This window comes from Perna viridis, chromosome 4 (assembly GCF_037379345.1).
Source record: "Perna viridis isolate PV_CMFRI_1.1 ecotype Kerala chromosome 4, ASM3737934v1, whole genome shotgun sequence".
In the NCBI taxonomy this organism is placed as follows: Eukaryota; Metazoa; Mollusca; class Bivalvia; order Mytilida; family Mytilidae; genus Perna; species Perna viridis.
Genome location: NC_142448.1, coordinates 49,513,607 through 49,537,437, shown reverse-complemented (window position 1 = coordinate 49,537,437; position 23,831 = coordinate 49,513,607). Strand labels below are relative to the sequence as shown.

The following is a 23,831-nucleotide window of genomic DNA, read 5'->3' as shown; positions in this document are numbered from 1 at the left end:
ATCTATATTAGCTTGCTTGACTGTTAAAAAATATGTTTACCTTTTCATTTCTTACACAAAATCATTCAGAAAATAAAACAGCTCACATTTTTTTTTATTCCAATGACATTCGTAAACCCCATATGTTTAGGATGTTGTAAATAACAGTGTCATATCTGTCAAGAGAATAATAATCAGGAATATGGATAAAATGACAGTTCCAACGTATCAAATCACACGTGATGTCTTCAGCTGAAGAAAGGCTTCGCATGAAAGCACCGGTCTCCTTCTTTTTCACTTTTAAAATTTCTTCAATTTGTTTTAGTTTTTCTTCGTCAAAAATTAACGGCGCGTGTGTGTTTCCACATGGGCATAGGCAAGATGGATTGATTTGTTCATTCATATTTGGTGACGTGTTTGGTGCGGTGGTTGGACTATTGGTAGATATTGAAGTGGTGGCAATGCTGTTATGGGAAGTCGGTGTTGACGTAGTTGTTTGTATTGTTGGTGCTGAAGTGGTTTCAGTGGTCGTTTCGGAAGTTGATGTTGATGTAGTCGTTGGTATGTTCGATGTTGAAGTGGATGTTGAAGTGGTTTCAATTGTTGTTGGAGAAGTTGATGTTGTAGTTGTCGATATTGTTGTATCAGATTGATCCGTCAGGGTAGATAATGATGAAATGTTGGAAAGAATGTCTGAAATTGTCGCGATTGTTTGCGTTAAAATCACGATCGGAGTGTATATAGACGGTTGTGTTGCCAATTTGTCTTCACTTGCTGCGGTTTTAGGTGTTACTGAACTTTTCGGGTATGTGGTGACTTCAGACGGTTTTGTGGTTATGAATTGTGTCGTTTTTTGTACTGAAATCCGCTAAAACTGAAGCTTTATTCTCAGTTTGTAAGTATAATGTGTGGGTGACTTCTGTATCAGAACCTTTAGTTGTTGTATCATCATTAATTTCGTGGGTGATATCAATTGTGGGGGATTCTGTGGTCAAAACATCATGGTTTATCAAGTAAGTCAGGTCTATTGAGGAAGAACCCCCGGTCGATGATTCCTGGTTTGTTGTGTAAGTCAGATCTAGTGAAAAAGAATCTTCGGTTGGTGTTTCCTTGTTTGTTGTGTAAGTCAGATCTAGTGAGAAATAATCTTCAGTTGGTGTTTCCTTGTTTGTTTTGTAAGTCAGGTGTAATGAGGAAGAATCTTCGGTTGGTGTTTCCTTGTTTGTTGTGTAAGTCAGATCTAGTGAGGAAGAATCTTCAGTTGGTGTTTCCTTGTTTGTTGTGTAAGTCAGACGTAATGAGGAAGAATCTTCGGTTGGTGTTTCCTTGTTTGTTGTGTAAGTCAGATGTAATGAGGAAGAATCTTCGGTTGGTGTTTCTTGTTTGTTGTGTAAGTCAGATTTAGTGAGGCAGAATCTTCGGTTGGTGTTTCCTTGTTTGTTGTGAGGGTCAGATCTAGTGAGGAAGAATCTTCGGTTGGTGTTTCCTTGTTTGTTGTGTAAGTCTGTTCTATTTGTGTCTGTTTTGAAGAGGAGTTTTCTATGGATGTGTCTTCTTTTATTGTCTGTTCATTTGAGCTCGAAAACCTGGTTGAGGTGCCTTGTTTTGTGGTGAAAGTTACAAGGTTTATGCTTGTTGTTGGAATTTTTGGTGTTGATCGTTTCAAGGTTGGTTGCTGGTCCTGCAATATAATAAAATTACATATTTACAAATGAGGGTTAAATCGAGTAGCCTGTAACAAATAACTTTTACTTCACACTCAAGATTGATACCGAAGCATCAAGGCAGCAGGACTTATTTGTGATATTAAAATCTACGTTATCAAAGTGAAAACAAGAAACAGAGATAATCTACATATTTCCTACAAAGAAACGGAGTGACATTCGATTCTCCGGAAAAGTTATTAAATCTTGCTCTGCTAACGGTATTTGGCATATGAGTAGTACCGGTAAGCGACCAGTTCGATGTGTAGTCAGACAGGTTTGACTTGAGATTAGCGTCCTCATCTGAAATATAAAAATTCTTATCGGTCAAAGAAATCTTGATGACGACTTTTAACTAAGTAAATCAAATTGTGAAGACGACTAGCAATTAACTATGTAATGATTATATGAAAAAAAAAGGTTGAACATCCGCCTTTCGTAGAAATATCCTAGTTTTACTACAAAAATAATGTTTAAATAACACGCACGAAAGCAATGAATCAAATGATATGATATATGTTCTTCATTAAGAACAAGTTATACGTGATTGTTGCATATATTTATTGTAGCCGTAAGTGTGTTCCGATTTAAATAACCAGTCCCTTATTTTATTTAAGCGAGAAACAACACCATACATACAACATTTGCGTTTGCGTTATACGGACATCAAACATATTTACAGATATCAAACACAATTAATTGTATTATCATTTCGCAGAGTAAAGTATAAGACTCATTTATACAATGTCGTTAAGAACTTAAAATGTGTTTCACTAAACATGATAGGATGAATAAGAAAAAATACAATGAAAAATTATAAAACAACTATAGTGATGATTGAAAACCGTAAAATGAAACTTCAAAAACTTACTTTTAGTTGAAACAGAGGGAGCTGTACCATTAGGTAGTTCTTTGAGCGCTGAAATAGCAACTCTGAATATTATAATTTACCATTTATTCATGTTTTAGACAGTTTTGTAACTCAAAGGTATGACACTATAAAACATTGAAGTTATTCCTGTTCACAAAGAATAACCAATTCAGTTTATTTCCTCAACATCATTATCTCCTTCTACGACATCTATCTATCAAAATATAGATTTCTTCACTAGGCTACACTTACAAAAAGAACCATCACAAGTCTGTACAATAAACGAGAATTGATTACCCTTTCATATATATGGCACCTTCTCATTACTGTGTTAACGTTTCGTTATTTTGTCTAGGTATATTTCCCTTTACATGTAGGTTTTCCCGGTATTGCTTTTTTAACGGATACCGTTCATAATTTTGGTATTCCTCTGGAATAGCTACATTTGCATTTGCAAGGTTAAATATCATCATTTACATTATTTGTCTCATTTACAGCCTCATATCTTGAACTACCCTTAGAGGTCGATAGTAAAGGAAAACTACTGACCAAACTTTACGGGAAACGCGATAATGTTCTATTTAGAATTGTCAACTTTCCTTTCGTCTGTGGCAACATCCCTTCAGCACCTGCTTATGGAGTTTTTACATCACAACTCATACCAGAGCTTGACGTAACTACGCAGGCTTTTTGTATAGTGCCTGACTTCTTACAATTTGGCATCTGGAACAGGGATATGTTGCTACAAGATTGAATTCATCACTACAGAAGTTTTATGGTCGTCATCATGAACTCGTGGGTCGTTACGGTGTTCCCATCTGCACCATTAAAGCTTATTTGTTCAACGTGTCATGGTTTTCCTTTCCACTTTCGTCTACCCCGGTCTGGACTATTAATGAGCAACTCGGTGGCTGTTTTTAGAAAGAAAAAACAGAGGACGCTTACCATACAGGTGCGTCTTGTCCGTGCTCCCAGTTCTTAGTGGATTCTGATTTGCTTATTTACTTTTGTTAGTTTGTATGTATTATTTTAGTTACTTTATCTTCTTTATTACCATTGTCTGTTTTCCATGTATGGTTTTGTCTCTGGATTACATTCTTTCCATTGGCTTTCCGCTAGAATCTTGTTTCCCTTGATTACTCTTATATTTCTGATATATTTCCTTACACCATGTTTGACAAAAACGTACATTTGTAAGATGTTTATGATATGTATTTTATTCAGCAGAGATAATAATATTGACTGCTTAAACAGGTATTGTATTGAAGGATCAATTAAATGGCGTAATATTAACTTATTTATTCACTGTAACTCTCCATGTGCAATTGAATTGACGAAACAAATAAAATGGCATATATACACATTGAATGTTAACTTACAGCCCATGCAAAGTATTGGAAGTGGCTTGGTACACTTCGCAGTTCTCCATTCAAACATTCTATAATCTACCTGTGTCATTTTCACACAATGTTGGTCTGAAAAACATGAATGATTACCCAGCATACAATTTAGTTCCCCGCTTCCCCAATGTGTATGTAAACTCAATGCATCACCATCAATCCAATTTACCATAGATTTGTTTTCATTCCAGGACAGCCCAATCCATGCACTCTGTTTATACCTAAATAAACAAAAAGATAAGAAAATGAGATCCGTTTGTCATGTATGGATACAAAGAGTAATTAAGGCAACCATGATTCTTGTAACAATCAAAAGAATGCAAGAATGCAAAACCAGACACGAAAAACAGACAAACACAACAAAGAACAAAAGAACTGAAATAATACAAACAAAGTAACAAAAGTAAGTGAGCACGGAGATATTCAGAGAAAAAAAATGAATCAGAAATCAGGTTTGTTATAGCATTACTATAGGAAAATGCATTGTAGACAAAACACTCGTACTCATATCTTAAAGACAAAAAGAATTCCGAAACTTCCCTCATGGTTAAAGTGTTTTTAATTGTTGCAAATTCCATTCCATAAAAGTCACATTTTGGTGATTCATTCGCCCAAATATCTTCCTGTAAAAATCTGTATTGGTTGGACAAGATGGATTCTGCAAAGGCAAACAGAAATTTTCAATTACATAAAGCAATTACTCTGAAACTTTGATACTTTGAAACTCTGATATTTTTTTGTTATTAATTGTGTCTCCAGAATGTCTTTGTGCAGCCAGGTTTGAGTTTATGATAGCCAAATAGTCAAGTAATAGTGTTTTGTAGTACTTACATTTATTAGAAGACACATGTTTCTTCTCTAAACAGTAGAATTCATTGTAAAAGTAACGATTTTAAACAAATTGCGTCATTCGCTCAAGAAAATTGTTACGGTAACATTTTATATTTTAGAGTCAAAGTCAGAACATTTCAAAAACATTATTTCTCTGAATATGCTTTTTTAGAAATAAATGGCATTACAAACTATAATGTGCACATTTCTACTAATATTATACACTGCACTGCTTTTTGTATTTAGCCAAATAGAAATATTACAACTTACCAAATATTTGAAACAAAATCATACATGTGTTGAAGATTGCCATGTTAGGATGAGCAAGTTACTAGAACACTATTCCATAATAGACTTAAAAGAGACAAAAGAAAAGTGGTTTCCATCAAGTACCAGCCCGCATACAATGCAGACAATACCAATGGTAAGGTGATTCATGGTGTAGAAGCACCCACCAGACAAACCATGCTTTTTTCAGTTTACTTATGCTATACATTCACATAATGATAATCAATTCTGAATTTTTACAATAATATACATTTATCACTAAATTCATCTTATTGAAACAAAATCAAGAACGATAACTCTTGCCATATTCCAAAGACATATACAATCTATATAATTTATATCTCACAAGTCCAATAACCAAATGAGAAAAACTAAATTAAATTAGACTAGTCCCTATTTCGGATACGTGTATAAAGGTGAAAATGCAAGGAAAAAAGCTGCAGTTTTGACTTATTATGATAATTATCAATTTTCATTTCATACTACATTGTATATAGACGACATTATACTCACTATTTTTGTTCAATTTCGGCTTCGAATATTCAAAACAACCATCTTGACAGAATATGGTTACCAGTAGTCCGTATTTACTTCGAATATTGAAATTGACAACACGTTTTCGGATGAATGCAACCAATTTAATGTAATTTTTTGGCGTCAAATTCACTAAATTAGAGTATATAAGACAACAAAAATGATAAATATATTTTAAGTAGTTTGGATTGAAATTATAAGGATTAAATACTGTTTGTCCAGAATTTATGGATGTGTTCAGTCGAACCATTTACTCACAGGAATATTAAACTAGTGAACAATATCGATGTTTAAAAGGTAAAAAGGAACTAAATACAAACAAAATATGAATAAATCGTAAAAATATTGAATATGAGCCCAAACTTTTGGCCTTACGGCCTTCGTCAAGGGCAAAAAGTATTGAGGAGAAAACTGTCAATCCCTACCACAGAGACAAGGTGTCCTTCAAAACTTATCTTGATCATTATGAAATATGCGTCAAGTTCAAAATGAAAATTTCTAAAACGAAAAGCAGTTGAAAACCGGATTATGGTGTCTAACTATTTACTTACACACCTGTCATAAAAGTCGTCTGATTTGTGAGTGAAAAATCCAATTTTTACACACTGAAATAAATTATAGAAAAAAAAACGTGTATTCTGACTTTTAAATTTAAAATTTATCCAGTTCTATGAAAATCAAAAGTTACCGCAATCCAATTTCACGATTAAAAAATTGTAATCTTAATAAGTTGTAAATTCCATTCTACCAATAGACACTTCATAATCAAACATTGACACCGATAACAGTAATATAGATATCACTTCCGAAAGTCTTCAAGCATGATGATTCTTGGGTTCAAAGGAATCAAAATATTGATATTGTTTTGAATAAGCCTTTTCTATATATGAACTTTATTAGCCGTCATCTTTGTGTAATAACATTAAACTGTAAGAATGTTTCTAAACAGTAGGCTTTTGTTATACATTAATTTTAAAATCACAGTGAAACCTGTCTAACCCAAAACCCTTTTTGAGAGATCTGTTCAGATTAGACAGGTATTTGATTTAAACAGGTTCAAAAAGTTTTCACAGTTGTCTGGTTTTTTGCAAAGTTTTGATTTATCCGTGCAATTTGTGTAAATAAACAAAACATTAAAAATTTGCCATCATTTAGGTTAATTAAAGGAGAGTTACATGGTATAGCCTGTACTATTGATTATAATGTTAACAAACAAAAGCAATGGTATTTTGAATATTAGAAAACAAGCGCAGTTATCAGATGCTACAAAATATTCTTTATACATTTTCTAAAGAAATTCTGCCTTGTGAAATACATTTTTACAACTCAACACATCCATATAAAAGATATTATTACAATTTATCAAATATTTGAAACATATTATAAACGTCTTGAGGATTGCCATGTTTGGATGAGAAAAAAAACTCTAGGACCCCTTTAAAAAATCAGAGATACTAAATATATTTTGTTTCTTAAAAATACTGATTTGAACTGATAATCATATATATCATATATGCGAATTTGATAATAGCAAACTTTACTGACGGCACTAGCTTGTAGTTCCATGCTTAATGAGTGATCGAAAAATATGCATAAATTTTTCACATTTGGTACATCGCTAATAATATTTCCATCGAACGAGAGCTCAAGATTGGATAACTTATTAAGCCTGTTTTTCGGTGCGACGACGATCAGTTCAGTCTTGTCTTGGTTGAGTTTAAGGAGGTTAGAAACCATCCAAGCACTAATGTCGGAAAGGCAGTTTTCTAATCTAGTTGATATATCGGTCCAGTCATCGAGAGACTTAATCACCAAGTACACTTGTGTGTCATCAGCGTAACAATGATGCAACATATCGTGGCGTCTGCAGATTTCACCGACCGGTTTTGAGAACATGCAGTACAGTTTGGGTCCTAAAACGGAACCCTGGGGTAAACCATATCGAAGACACTTATCGTCGGAAAGAGTAGATCCAATCGAAACACATTGAGTCCTGTTCGTCAAGTAGGATTGTAACCACAATAAAGCTGTTCCAGATATTCCAAAAGGAAATTCGAGACGATTCATGAGAATATTATGATCAATGACATCAAATGCCGCCGATAAATCTAGCATCAAAAGTACGGTACAACAGTTTTTGTCAAGAGAAGACGTGATATCATGATAGACGCGTAGAAGGGCGATCTCAGTAGAGTGGAATTCTCGATACGCAGATTGAACATCATCATATAAGGAATTCGATTTTAAGTGACACTCAATTCTCGATGCAACAACTTTTTCGACTACTTTCAACACGAAAGGTAAGTTTGAAACTGGACGATAGTTCTTCATTATCTCCTTATCTATATTGTCCTTTTTTGAGTAGTGGACGCACTATTGCTCTCTTGAGTGCTGGTGGTACTGTTGCTTCGGATAAGGATTTGTTCACAACGCCAGTAATTGTAGGCAGCAATGTTTCTAAACAATCTTTGATAATATTTGTTGATATTGGATCGAGCTCACAGGATTTAGACGGAGCTGATGAGATGATCTTTTGTACTTCCTCACATGATGCAAGTGAAAAATGGCTCACCGGTGAACTTTTTATCAGCTCTTAAGATATCCAGTGTAATGTCTGCAGTGATTGACTGAGCACTGAGTTCGTTACGAATTATTTGTATTTTCCCAAGGAAGAATTCTCCGAATTTGTTCCCAAGATCCTTTTCACTCTGATGTTAAGGGAGGACTGTTTGATGGATATTCCCCATTAGATTATTAGTAAGTCTGTAAAGTTTTTTTCTGATTAAGAAGCATTAAGGTCATCACGGTTACAGAGTCCGATTTCAGGGCATATCACAATTTCGCTTGAATTCGTACCAATTCGGACTCACCCGAATTTGTTGATCTTAGCCGATTGGCGAACTGTTGCGTTACACAAAAATATACATATGTAGTAGTATCTTTACGAAAAAAGGAGTGCACATTTTGCTAGTAATGTAGAAATGTACGATATCAAAAGATATGAAATAGAAAAGAACATGAATGTACAATGTATATAATCAGTTACCATCCTTTCATAATATGTCCTTAAATTGATATAAAATTTCAGGTTTCAGCTCATTAACATTTGTGATTTTTTATATATCTACGCCAGGGTATAAGGTGAAAATGAAAAAAAATCACTGATTGATTGGGAGTTAAGTTAAGCTGATCGTTGTTATTGCAAGCCAAAATTAGTGGCATAAAATATTTGACGATCAGTCAATTAGCAGGCTTCAGAATTTTTATTGTATTTCCATTGGTTTGTAGAGCATGATAAAGTTCTTACTATATAAAGTTTTAAGGACTGATCAATTTTGGAATGTGAGGAAAATCAAAAAAGAATAATTGTGTTGTTCCTTATATTCATTAAAAAAAAACCTGTCATTTTTGTATGCAAATAAAGTAAAAAGATTGCCCCAAGACAGCACGATGACGTCATAAGAATAAAATGAGTCAGGTCATTAGATGTTAGTCATTAAGGTAAATTTGTGTCGTTTTATAAGTGTTGGATTTCATTCTGTTACCGTGAATTTCATTACTTGTTGTTCTGGGGCCTGTAAGAATTTACTTAAAGGTGTGTTAAACTTGTTAAAGACCTTATGATGATATATTAAGCATTTATTAATTTTGATTTAATTGTTACGCTTGTGCATTTGTTGCGTTTCTCCATGTCCGTGTTTGTATGAAATAATATGTTCAAATAATATGTAAAGGTTAACAATAACTACTATAATAATTCGGTAACTACATGAGTTTTAATGGTCGTCTCTACAATTTGATTAACGATATAAATGCTTTTATCCCGCACGTTTTCACGTCACTCCGGATTGACAACTTCATTTCTATCGGATTTTTGTTTACTTGTCATGTGACAAATGCTTCAGGTTGATCAGGACGTGCTTACACTTCCGGAAGTCACACCTTAATTGTGGGAGTTAGTATTGTCAGTGATGCAGTGTTCGTGTGCAATCTTGTTTTCCTTAACTTTACTTATGTAATTGTGTTTTATTCTGATGTGTGTTATTAAGTTGCTGTACAGTATGACATAGTTTTCCTTACCTCTTTCGTCTACCTGTGCACCTGAACCATCCTCCCAGTTCTTTTTTTTCTTTTTTCTTTTTTTGTTTTTTTGTTTTTGTTTTTGTTTTTTTTTGTTTTTGGTTATGTAATGTTTTTTGTTGTCTGTGGCTATTTTCCATGTCTGATCTTCGTATCTTTATTTCCGCTTTAATCTTGGTTCCATTGATTACTCTTGTGTATGTAGATAATCTTTGTTTGTTCATTGATATTGATGTCTATGAATTGTTGTTCTATTTTGATCATTGTAAAGCTTAGAAATTGTCAAAATTTAGAGCATTTTTTTTTATAATTTAACAAAGTTTTAGTATCCAAGTTTCATAAATAGGAACCTCGCTATAAATTTTCATTCTTAGACTTTTAATTTACGGCGATCATACCGGTTTTTTTTATCGAAAACATTATTGCCAGCTTAAGAGGAATCAGGGGAACAAGGATACGAACGGTTATAAAAAAAAACACGCAATACAAGAATTACAACTAGACAAAAAAATAGACAACACAACAAAGAACGTGAAATAACCGACCTAACACGAAACATAAAAACAAATGTAAATAATATCCCGTACTTCACTAAAAACCCAACTGGCAGCATAAACCGGATGGGTAAGCAACCTCTGCTGTTCTAGAAACCCTCAACGAGATGTCAATAGAACTTTTGTAATGGAATATTTAATCTTGTAGCAATATAACTCAGCAACATAACCCTGTTTCTGTAGTCAAATTGTAAGATATCTTTATTTTTTTTTCAGTTGTAAAATATCACATTAATTTTCAAATACAAAATATTAAGAACAGTTACACCAATGTTTGAAATTCTAATTGAATTGTAGCTCTCTATTAAAATTGCTACGAAGCATTTAGCACATTTATTTTATCTTCTAGGAATTTCGAAACAAAAACATGTCATATTGAATCCCGTAGTTATTTCTTAAAAATGTATCAAGCTATTCTATAATTGCACAGTATACTATTAAACTGTTGAACTATAATTTTACAGTCGATGTCCACTAGGAAAACAGAAATTTAGGTCACATTGTTTTCTCTTTTCCTCTTTTATTTTAACCCGTATTTGGCTTATAAGCAACTGGGCTGGTATTTGAAGAGAAAGGCAGAAGCTGTCCACCCTACCGGTGCACATTGTTGATACTACCAGTGAAGTCCGGATTACTACCATTCATTCTGTAGTTACTGTGTGTATGCCTTGGTAATTAATGTTAATACTTTAGTTGTCTAGTCTTTGTCCATATGCAATACTATCTAATTCTTTGTTCTAATTATGGCATCATTTTTTACCATCGGATCTTGATAGATCGGAACGGACATGTCACTTGCTTGAACCCATAAATGCTTTTTCATAACGACAGGTTTATACAGGAGAAAAAGTTAAGAGAAGACATTAATTAGAGTAACTAAAACATACCCTGGTGCGTAAGGAATCGGAATATTTTACTTTTCTGACTGCATTGTAATAATATCTTTTAGCGAGGAGGTGTACATTAAGGAGCCCTATTTTGTCGTTTTCTGTAAAATTTCTGCAATAGTTTGCTAAAATATATTTTTAATCAAATTCTTCATCAAATTAAACCAAAAGTGTTCTAGATAGATGACTCGTTAGTCCAATGATTTTCATAGGAGAATATTATTTATCAATTTTTTGATACGAAACAATAAATGGTAATATCAAGTCGCAATATAGACAAATCACAACGACTTATGTTTCTCGAATAAACTTGCTTGATCTATAGTTCTTGACTCATGTTTTGATATCATATCTCAATGAAACATTTTTATCAATCTCAATCACAAATTGCATGTTTGTTTAATTTTTGTACACATAATGTGCTTTGCGTCCTAATTTTTTTCAAAATCACAAGGATAATAGGAGTAAAGGCGAGAAAAAACCATGACAAGTTTAAGAGGTACACCAAGGGTAAGGGACACAACTCTTACAAATCGTTGGAACGTTTGTTTTAAGCATTTTACATCAGTTTCATGTAAGCATCAAAGTAACTTTGACTGATTTCATTCTATTTCAAATGAAAGCTTGATAGGCTCTGGTGAAATTGAATATGATACAAACAAATCACTAATAACAAGAGTTATGTCCCTTACCATGGGTCTCCTTAAGTAAAACTAATCGGCCACTGAAAAAAATTACTTGAAACTTTGTTTGAGATATTACATAAACATTCTAAAAGTCAGAGTCGAAGTGTACGGATGCCTTACATCATCTGACAAATACAAGGTTATTCAAGATTAATACAACAAACCGTTTTATTACATACAATTGGACCTGTTTGAAGGATTGTTCAATACTAAACATTGTCATGTAACTATCTTTTAATAAATGATACAAATTATAACGAAGTTACTAAGTGTCTTTATCCCACTGTTTTAATGGGTAACACTTGTATACCGTCCCCTAGAAGACAGATTAGTTACTGTTGACTTTCTTCATGACTGTCAATGGGGAAAATTGTATATATAAGATATTAATAAATATATAATTTTATTTATTTAACAATCTCAATAAATCGAGATTGTATAACAACGCAATTGATTACCACTAAAAAAGATACTCAAGAAGGTCTGCGTGTCCACTTTGCACAGCTAAATCTATTGATCTCTCCCCTGCATTTGTTGTGTCATGAATAATCATTCCAGCGGAAAGTAGTAGTTTCACTATTTCTGTATGCCCATAAAAGCAAGCCATATGTAATGCATTCCACCCTTCTTCATTTCTGGTATTGATATCTACACGATGTTGTTTACCGTTTAATTGTAAAAACCACTTTATTATTAGGATGTGGCCTTCTCTGCTTGCAATTAGAAAAGGCGTTTCGTGAACTAAAGTTTTTTCATTAACGTTCGCCCCATAAACTACCAGAAGTTTTACAATTTGTGTGTGTCCTTTGATACAAGCTCTATGCAAAGCTGACAATCCATTTTTGTTTTTCATTGTTGTGTCAACAAGACTAGCTAGCCTTCTCCCGTTTAATTCTAGTAAATGCCTGACTATTTCTAGATGTCCAGAATAACATGCATAGATGAGAGCTGTTGCTTGCTCGTCAGATGTTTTTATGTTTAGATCAGAACCGTTTGAAACTAGCAATTTCACTATTTTATCGTATCCTTTAAAAGAGGCAATATGTAACGGAGCCTATCCATCTACATCTGTTACATTGATATCAGACCAACTTGCCATAAACAATGGCGTTTCATTCGTATTTGTTTTATGGTTATCATACAAGCTGTTCTCTAAGATTAGATTTACAATATTTACATGACCGTTTTTACAAGCTGAATGAAGGGGAGTTACTCCTCTTTTATCCCCTCTCATATAATCAGCATCTTCGGAATCGCTCATAAGATAAGCGGCTGTATCGAATCTTCCTTCTCGGCAAGTAAGTAAAAACGGAGTTGATCCATTGTATGTCAGACTGTTTATATCTATCCCGTTCGCAATAAGTAGTTTAACAATATCCGTATGACCTTTAAAACATGCTACATGTAATACTGTAGCTCCTTTTTCATATCTCGCTTGTGTACAAAGATTATTTTGATATTTAATTAATAATTTTACAGCCTATTGTGTGACCTCTTTGGCAAGCCAGATAGATCGGTGTTATACCGCGATTTGATGCGGCATTTGGGTTCATTCTAACCTCAATAAGTTAATCACTTTAGTGTATCCATAGTAAGATGCAAAATGCAACACGGATAAACCGGTTTCAACTGTCATATCTAAGTTTAGGTCACTATTAATCTTCTTTGGATACTGAACCGTTGTGCGAACTTGGATATCATGGGGTCGGGTTTGTTTTACATTGTGTGTGAAGTAATAGGATTCCAACCATTTCTACTTTACCACTATAGCATGCGTAGAATAAGGAGTTATATCCTTTTTTATCCTTTCTATTAGCATCCGCTTTGTTATCCAACAAATATTTTGTAACTTTAACATGACCACCAAAACAAGCGGCCATCAGTGGTGTTTTGCCATTTGTATCTGCCTGACCAATGTCTTTAGAAAACTTCATAAGTACCTTTGCAACTTCATAATGACCTCTTCCACAAGCAATAAATAGGGGTGTTCTCCCTTCGTCATCAAAATGATCAACTTGATGTGGATAATTTTCAACAAAAAATCGAACAAAATACATATATCCTGTAGACGACGCAACGAGCAAAGGCGTTGTACCATCTTCGCTTGGCAACAATTGGATTTTCTGATGTTTTATCCTTTCTTTTAAGGATTTAAGGAGTATTGTTCGATAAATGGCATTTTCGGTTTGGATATTTCCAAAAACTTCCCAATAATTTTGGTTACCTATTTCAGTAAATTGTCGATCGAGGTATTCTTGTTCCATTTCTTTCGAAATAACAATTACATTTGACATTTTAGGCTTTTCGATTGTTTGAAAATAAAGGCGGTTTGAAATTAAAGACATCTCTACACTTTTCATTAAACATTTCGGAATATACCTTGCAATTACCGTAGAAACTATATCAAACATTTTGTCATGAATGGCAGTATAGCAGTCACTTTTTTTGATAATAAATATATCTTTTAGTCTCTCAAGTCCTAAAAGTCCAGTCGTACAGTTGACACCAGTCTGAATTTCACTTTCAAAAAATACTTGTTGTATTAAAGGATCCATTTTCAGTCTATGGGGACCATTTTTGGGTAAAGTGTTGTTAAATATTACAAGTAAAGCCATTCCTACAAAGGAGGACACTATGTTTTTTCTGAGTCCTTGTATTTCCCTTTCAACAACAAGAACTGGATGCATAAACATTTCGATGTCTGGTTTCGACATGTTAGCGTAGACTGAACATAAAAGAGGGAAAAAATCGTACAGTAGAATATTTTTGATTTTAGCCACAATATTCGCGGGAACGTACGATAACGCTATTGATTTAAGTTCTTCTACCGTCAGTTTGAAATCTGTCCCAAAACAACATTGCTTTAATTCAAAACAAGATAGATTCGGAAATGAAAGATGGCTAGAGATGTTTTTGAGGCTTGTTATAATGACACATGTTTTCGATTCTTCGTTCACCATTTTATGATTATAATTTCTTAATAATGCTGACAGTTTATTGTCAAATTTGTCCCATGTATCAAGTTTGTTTGTGTCCAGAACAAATTTTCCACAAATATCGTCGATCACAAAAACTTGTCTGGGCTCTGCGCCTAACATTTTTACCAATTCACCAGGGTGTTCTATAGGGATTACTGTACATCCATACATGCGAAGTTTAAGGGCAACATAGTGTGCTGCTGATGACTTACCACAACCTGGAGGACCAGTTATAATGACTCCTCTATCTTCCTTCAAATGTAAAGCGTCGATTATAAATCTAGTAGCGGTCACGGGTACATACTTTATATCTTGTTCTTCCCATTCAGATAGTTCAGCAATTACTGTGTCTGCAATGATAAATAGATATAAGTTTTTTTTATTAAAAGTTTTTTTTTTTAATTTTTATTTCTACAATATGCACATGTGATACCTTGAATATGCAGAAAAGCAAAAGGTTCAGAAAAGCACGAATCAACCACAATGACACAGTATCTTTGACAAGCAAGGGAGAAAAAAAGCTTGTAAAGAACTCTTATTATTACATTTTTGCAAGTGATCATAAATTTATACACTTATTAATATCACTAATTAATTCTTTACTAAGCAGTCAACTTTCAAACAGATATATAACGAGAATAGGTGTAGTATCTGTCAAATAGAAAACAACCCCACCGGGTTGAAAATACCAGCAAGTCCAAGGCAACCAGCACTTATCTTTCACAAGCACCAAGTTAATGTGTTAAACAAAAGTAGTTTTACAGGACAGTTACAATGATAGTGCCAAAATACACTAAGTTTGTATGATGTTTTGAGTTGTTCCCCATGCATAAAAGGTGAAATTTATTCCAACTGACAATGCTGGCCAGTTTTGGATTTAACTTCACATAAATTTAATGAAACGTATTCACAACAAGGGGATGATTTGCCTGAAACGCTTTCTAGATACACTGGTTTGTCTGAAATCACAGGGATAATCGAAGTAAAACAGGGCCTATGTTTGTAGAAAGACCCCATTTGTGCCGACGAGACAATTTTTCTGTTGGGTTCTAGATCTTCAGAAATGATACTGTACAATGTGTTTATACAGTTTATTAACATAAGACTTTAATGCGCACCTTTATTTACATGTACACTGAAATCAAAGCAACTTCTCACTAAAGGGTTCGTTGGAGTTATCTTTAAACATAAATTAAATGGAAATTAACACAAAGGACTAGCAGTACTTTTATCAATAACAAATCTTTGGTGTTGGGAAACATGTATAGAATCATCAAATGAACAAGTAGACAATAATAAAATTTGAGACAGAATCTCAGCATTCAAACTCAACGAACGTAAAATAAAAGAAATATTAAAGTGAAGGTAAACCACTTGTTAACAAAACAGAAAAAAATACAATTCAATGACTTAGTTTTTGCTCATTTTTTAAATGAATAAATAAAAGAATAATAGTTCGATATTCTTACATTGTAATGCTATTATTGACAGGTATATATGTGCCCCGAATAGTTCTTCTATATAACACTCAATCGATTCAGTATTGATTAGCATATACCTTTCAAACTCATCTACATAAAAATGTTTCTAGTTGTATCTCTAACACTGCTTCTTTTAATATACCTTTTAAGTTTGTGCTTTCGGTGTCCAGTCGAGTAAGTATTTGTTGGTGGTGGTGAATTTGGAGTTCAAGTTGTCGTAAACAGATGGCATCGTGAATATCAAGCGACGACTTTGAAAGTTTATCTACATCATGTTCTAGATCGGAAGACAGCTGGACTATAGACTAAAATGAACATGGTAATCAATTGGTAAGTAACATGCAAAGTTTTTCATCCTTTGTCAATAAAACATGAGTTTACGCTAACTTCAATAAGGCCTCGATAAGATTAGAATTCAGAATATGACTTATCAAAATAATTGAAAGAATAAATCTGTGATATCCCTCAAACTTTGCAAAATTCTTAAACATTTGGTCATGAAGGGTAAGTAAGACAAATCAATCAAAAATATTCCAGCCACTAGAACAATGGAATAGATTCGGATTTATAGTTATATTAATACAAAAGGGAAAACTTCAAGTAAGGTTCAATCAACAGAACCTGGATTACAGCCTCTAGCAGATTTTTACATCTCGGTTTTACCAGACTAGATTTTTTTATGAAATGTAAATATTTACACACAACCGGTGCCGCTAGTTGATCAGTTGATCTCCGGAACACCTGAACACGCCCATTTCTTTATATTCATATTGCTAGTGTTTTGGATTTTTTACAACTTGTTTTCCTTATTTCCATTTTATGTATTTGAATTGTCAAATAAATGACACATTGGCATTTTGTGAACGATATTTTTGTAGCCCAATAAGTGGTGCAGTGCAAACAAACTACCACTAACTTGTAATAAATGAAAGTGTGCGAGTTATTGCGAGCTAACACTGCAAATTTCGTTCTTGACAGCTTAGGATATATTTCAAAATATGTTAATTTTTGTTTGTTTGTTTTTTTTTCATTTCTTTTGTTTGTTTGTTTGTTGTTTATTTTTAGAATTGGTTCATGTATGCTTAAAAAATTTTCTAATAAAATATATAAACATTAAATTGTCTGTTTCAAGGTATTACATTAAATAAGAATCATGTTAACTGGATAGAATTGAAAATCATGTTTAATATCTTCCTATCCGTCGAATATATAGTTTTGTTCAGAGTCTATTAACACGTAAGTACATATTTACATGCTGGATACATGTCCAATAATCTATGAATTGCTGTGACGTCACTTTTGCGTCCTTTGAATGAACAATCAGGTTTCTGTAATATTTGATTCTTGATATATGTGCCCCTGGAGTGTCCAGAGTTGAAGCTGGTAAGTCTTCTTGAATGTCAATGTCAGTGAAGTTTTTCAGAAGACAAACCATTTATGTTATATCAAAATTAGCTGAGATAACTTCTTCACCTTATCAATAGATAAATAGTGATTAAAATATGACAATAATTTGAAAACAAAACAAGTCATAAAAATACAAGATAAATCTCTACAGAAAACATTGGAAAGGGGAACAGATGCATCATCGTATAAACTTTATAAAAAGTAAATACAGAGATCACCAAAAAGTCTTCAATAAGTATAATCATATTTTACTTGTACTAAAACAAACGCAACTGTAAAAATCTTAGATTTACCCGGAACATGCATATACAATATAATAAGCGGTTGAAACAATGGCTTCTTCTCTAGTTGTTTTCTTAATCACAGCTAGTCGACCGTCCCCAGAAATCGGTAAGGAATAATTTAGATTGTATCGTGTTTACGTGTTATAGTATTCTGTATTATTAGTACTTACCATGTAACGGGTATAATAAGTAAAACTGCTCCTTTGTAATTATTCTTTTCCTTTTCAGCTCATTTATTTTGCTACTATTCTTTCTCAAAAACTCACCAAGTTATGTTGGGTGAAATTCGACGTCAATCCACTGTCGAACCACTCCTGGACCTATCTTTATTAGCAGGCAAACTAAACGTACATAATCTCCTCTTCAGTCAAAGATTTTTTCATTTCTTTCCATTCTGAAACTTTAAATATCAGCTGAAAGGGTAATCTACATATTGTGTAAAAAATGGGGGGGGGTTAACATGCATAACTCGTTCTAATAACGTATTGGGCAGTGTTTAATATGAAATGGGAATGATGTAATCTACATATTGTGTACAACATGTTTCCCTCAAAAGTCAAAGCTTTGCGGTTCTTTTTTTTTTCAAATTAAGTGTAATATATGCATTTCACAAGTGACACTAATGTATGATAAACACATTTTTACTTTGCTTATAAATGTTTGAAATTGCATTAAAAATGATGATGATATCAATAACACATTTTGGCAGTGTTTAATATGAGATGGGAATGAGATTTGGGGAATACTACATGACAAATCGGGGAATGGAAAAGCTGGCAATTGATAATTTGGATTGTGCTATAAGGAACGGGGGAATGGTAAGTTTGTACCCCGCTGGAGAGATGTATGAATATGTGAAATTAAGATATTTCCTCCGTTAGTCATCCTGTATTTCACAAGATATTGAAGAAACTCCAATTCATAAATAATTCATATTCCAACTGAATAACGCAAAAGAACGACAAGGAGAGGGGCGCAATTAACGCTCATTGAAATACTGATATTTTGCTGAAAAGGAGTGACAAATATGTTGCAAGGAAGAAACTGAAGAATACAGATCACCTTTTCCACGCTATATCAATTTTCGTACATATTTCTATACTGTTGTAATATTTGAAATAATAAAGTTAAAAAATATTTTTTTTTGTAATAAAATGAAAAGAACAGGCTCTTTCCTGGTAAACAGACTTCAATGATAGACACTCTATTACGTATACTTTAATGAAGGAAAGAATTTGTGTATATTTTAAATCTCAAACTACAAGAAGCATATTTAAAGGAGAAGCTCACCTATCTTCTTGACCCGAAAAAAAAAACAAAAGTACACTTTCTTCTCAAAACTATCAATCGTACACTCCTTCAGACGTTCACCTTTCCCGTTTTAGCGTTCGTGCATCGTTTATCGTGCGTTTACACATCGTTTTGCGTTCGTTTAAACACACGATAAATGCACGATAGAAGCGTTCGTTTGTTGGGCGTTTAGCGTGCGTTTGGGTGTAGTGAGTGCGGGAAACCTAAACGTTTCAAGGAGTGTATCTACCTATCAGTAAAATAACACTCAAGTCTATAAATTTAATGCCAGTCAATGAAAATATAGAAAAATACATATAAAGCATATTTTTTGTCATAATGCGATTAAAATCAACTTAACAATTTTACTTCCCCAACATCGATTTTTTTTAATCTTTTCATATTTAAACACCAAGATTTGATATATTTATACACTGAACCTTAACCCTCACAAGTACATAATAAAATTTAATAGTCTACATGATAACATTTCGTAATTTATAAGTTCAACTTAAACGATGTATTACGACATACTATGCACTCATACTATATGATAGAAAAAGGAACAGATATCGTGAAACGCAGCACAGCCACCAATGTCTAAAATACGATATAGTTAACACCTTCTGAGATCACCAAGAAGTCTTCAAAAAATCATAATCCAAGCAAATTTAGGTAAGCCCTTAAAGGCTCCAACAACAGAAGTAGTAAAAGTTATGGTAACAGGACGATGACACATTTAAAAAAAAACTTAAAAATTAAATAACGACAAAAAAGACTCATTAACATATTTTGACTGTTGACAGACGCAACCCTGCAGTGGGGTAAAATAAAGATTCTCCTCCAATCTCCAGGGGATTACAGGATTTCTCCACAGGAGATATTTAAATTTTAGATTTTAACCAACGAGCTTTAGCGAGTGCTTTAAAATCTAAAATTCGACCATCGAGAGTGGCGAAATCCTTTAATCCACGAGAGAAATAAGGGAGAATCTGTTTATCCTATGAATAAAATCACAAAAAATAAATCTCCCCACATCAACTACATCATAAAGGACCTCCCCTCCAGTCATCAAGTCATTGCGTCTTCCGTATCACTACCATTACGATTAGTTGATAAACTACCAACTAATCTTTTAAAATATGAATAACATTCGTTAATCAATAAGTATTTAATTGATAAACAAAATGAATAACAACTGTAAACATGGTAAACATGGTAAGTGTGAAAAGCGTGGGAGTCTTCACGCGACATTTAAATTTCCTGGCATGGTGGGAAATTACATATTTTTAATTACTCGCGCGTGCGTTATGAATGAATCCTATGAATGGGAGAAACTTGTTTTATACGGTTATTTACGTGATATTACACGGCTGTCTATTTCGGTACAAAAACGTTTGTGTTGCATTTCACCATATATGTACCCCTTCCCTGTTTCCACATTCCCAGATAAACATCGTCCTTCCAAAATAAGAACTGTGGTGATTTTCTTGTTTCTTTTAAAGTTATTTAGATTCACTTTATGACAAAAAAGTTGACGCATTTAATACAAAACAATCCTAGCTTTCGGCTTGAAACAAGCAACACAGAAAGAAAATGTTGTACCATTTCTTTTTACTTTATACATGAATATTTCAATTTCTAAGATCGTCATCAAATGCCCATGGAATTAACATGGAGATGGATGTAATTATAATATCTAGCAATAGAGAACAAAAATCGACGGAATTAACGGAGGTAGGTATGTGGACAACGGACAAAACAAGAGGTTATGTTTGCGGGTCAAGTGCAACTGGCTGATTCCCCCTTTTTTCATTTTTTGCAATTTGGGAACAAAAATTGACCAATATTTGCTTGGAAACTACCCTTTTTAGTAATTCTTGGTAGTTGATCCCTTCCGGAATTGATCACTATGAAAGTAATATAGTCTTCCTATTTCAAAAAAGTTACTGATTTTAATTTGTCGGTCTTTTTCAGTGCAGTTAAAATTTGATCTATGATGTTACACGAGGTAACATATAAAAATTTGTCAAATGCAAAGCTTGCGTTTCTGTAAGTTGTTCAAAGGTGTTGAATTGCATCATTAAGATTGCTCAAGTCATAATCTAGAGACAAAACAACCATACCATGTGGTAAAGGAGACAAAGCAACATTGTTACAGGTGATCCATTCGAAATATTGACTTACTTATAGAATATCAATGGAGCAAAAAGTATTGTCCATTTCGAATAGCAAAACTGTATAAGTGAAGTAATACAAAGGTGGCATGCAGGGTAACTGCAACATCAATTGTCAACAGACGGTGAAAATACTCCAAAAGTTGTCTCATGACAAAGTGTAAGTGTTCACATTCAAGCGCAAACAACTAGTTTTTTTTTAATGTACAAATTTCCATTGGCTCCACACTGCCGTGAACAAAAAGCAATTCTATCAACTTGAAATAAAAATGAACTTTTATTTATAAGAGTCAGTAATGTGTTAAAAATGGACAAGTTTTCGTGATATACCTAATTCAAAATATCTCCTATGACCGTAACTTTTATCGCAGTATTTCAACAATCATTAAAATAAGTATATTACCATGTCCCTTATTTTATCCCTACACTAGCTTATATTGCTACCAATTCGTAACTGAAAAAAAAAACTGATATGAGAAGACCTCAGCTAAGGGTGTCCTCAACGCACTTCATGGTCAAAATTAAGACAAAGTCGTCTAACAGGTCTTTGATGTCGCTCAAGCATGGCAAATCTATAATTAAAAAGCTTCTCTAATATGGTCAAATGGGTGTGACAAGTAAGAGAAACCTTTTACAAAATATGCGCACACGGACACCATGATCACTTTTTACTCCCTTAAGTTCATCCCACCTTGAATCTTACCAAAACTGAATATATTATTTTATGCATACTAAAGCTGATGCAAAATCTCCCTGTAAAATTTTACCCAGATTCCTTGACTTGTTTAGGAGAAGCTCTCACAAGAAATGAACACAGACTTGGTCATTCCTCTATTCTCCCTTCAAATTTCTTTTCAGATGGTAAAATATAGTGTCAATGCATTTTGACTGTTCAGATAGAACAGTTTTAGACTAAATTGTTGGAAATGGATTGTCCACCACTGAAGTACAATTAGCTATTTTGTTTAACATAATATTGTATTTAAAGTATGTAAAAGAAATCAATATTTACATACCTACTGTAAGATTGATCCTTTAAAAACCTGTTTTTGCACTAGGAAGTGAAAATTAATCACCCTTCGTTTACTCCGATTCGAATACCGTGGCTTAAACATTGTATATTAAGAAGACATCAGTAGCGACCTTTCATAAGGCTTTTTTAAATGAAAACGAAAATGTAATGACAATGAAATTGTACTTATTTTACTAGACGTATACCTGATACAAAAAGGAAACTTATAATCGCAATTATTCCCGAAATAAGATGAACCTTTTTATCTGTACAAGCTATATACTTATATAAATAGTCAAGTTGGTGCAACGTTATTTTCTACATACTACAACAGAAGTTTGAAAGAGACATCTTTCGCAATAAAACTACGATTTCGATTTGAAGTGGATAGTATTTTGTGTTTTAAATACAACAAAACATTTAATTCATAAGCTATTTAAAGAATATGACTGAATGGCATCGGGTAAATTTTCGATTTTAAAAAATAAAACGGTTGGAAGATCAGATTTAAAACCACTGATTTCTTATCCGTCATTTTTATTTTTCAGTCGTCTTGTGAAACACAGCATTATATTTTTGCTTAAATTGCTTAAATTATGTCTATATTTATAAAATGAAAACTCACCTACATAGACCACAGACGATTATACAATTCGTTTAGCACATTAATAAATAGTAATTAAGGTAACACATGATTGCCCTTCCGTTTTACGATCGGTTGAAAATTTTCAAATGTGAATAGATCAAGTTTATAAATAGTAAGAGTATTTTAAAGGAGGCACATTTGAGTCGAAACTGTAGAAAAAGATATATGGTGATTATAATCAGTTTTAAATTGAACTATAATAACTCAATTTGCCGTAAGTAAGCAAACCAAAGACACAGGAAAGGTATGAAAATATCATACAGGAAAATGAATCGTATAGAAGACAATATACTTCATAATCATCATGAGACAACAATTGATTACATGTATGCGAAGTCTAGAAAGAAAAACTTCAAAAATGAAGGAAATAAAAACATTATTTTTTTAAACTCAACTAAGATTGAGATGTGTAAAATAAATTGAAGCTTTGCTAATTTAACAAATGTCTAACTATGACTTGAGAATAATAAAAGTATTATGAAAAAATACTGAAACAGTTAGATAAATATCATATTTATGAAACAAGCATACATTCGATATATATGTATGAATGAAAAATAACTTCTGACAATTCATTTCAGGAAAATTAGAGGTTAGAATGTTAATTAAAAAACACAATTCAAGATCACACTGAGAAAGTTTAAGCACACAATAAAGAACATAAAATAACACGCACATAGAAATAAAAGTAAATTAGAAATCTAGAATTTCATTTATATAGCTTACTCTGAGATCAAAGGTTC

The 23,831-nt window shown here is 33.0% G+C and overlaps 1 protein-coding gene and 1 pseudogene across 3 annotated transcripts; both read right to left on the bottom strand.

Moving 5' to 3' along the window:
- Positions 1–701: 701 nt before the first annotated feature.
- Positions 702–6,166, bottom strand: LOC148620387 (uncharacterized). 2 transcript variants are annotated; one of them, XM_088581234.1, is made up of 5 exons: positions 5,055–6,166; positions 3,933–4,611; positions 2,554–2,601; positions 1,926–1,985; positions 702–1,660 (listed from the first exon to the last, which is right to left on the bottom strand). In XM_088581234.1, the coding sequence occupies exons 3-5, from the start codon at positions 2,581–2,583 to the stop codon at positions 1,322–1,324; spliced, it is 429 nt and encodes a 142-aa protein (XP_088437360.1). In that variant the 5' UTR covers positions 2,584–2,601; positions 3,933–4,611; positions 5,055–6,166; the 3' UTR covers positions 702–1,321. The 2 variants fall into 2 exon arrangements, with proteins under 2 accessions (XP_088437360.1, XP_088437362.1); XM_088581236.1 differs by lacking the exon at positions 1,926–1,985.
- Positions 6,167–12,029: 5,863 nt separating this feature from the next.
- Positions 12,030–23,152, bottom strand: LOC148620386 (uncharacterized; annotated as a pseudogene). The gene is made up of 6 exons (XR_015921353.1): positions 23,068–23,152; positions 18,230–18,363; positions 17,525–17,745; positions 16,415–16,577; positions 13,518–15,141; positions 12,030–13,367 (listed from the first exon to the last, which is right to left on the bottom strand). The product of XR_015921353.1 is annotated as an uncharacterized LOC148620386 (transcript).
- Positions 23,153–23,831: the final 679 nt, after the last annotated feature.

Coding starts and splice junctions, on each gene's coding strand:
- LOC148620387 (XM_088581234.1), bottom strand. CDS start 2,583: ATGGTACAGCTCCCTCTGTTTCAACTAAAA. Junction 1,986..2,553: donor TCCCTCTGTTTCAACTAAAA/GTAAGTTTTTGA, acceptor TTTATATTTCAG/ATGAGGACGCTAATCTCAAG. Junction 1,661..1,925: donor ATCGAACTGGTCGCTTACCG/GTACTACTCATA, acceptor ATTATATTGCAG/GACCAGCAACCAACCTTGAA.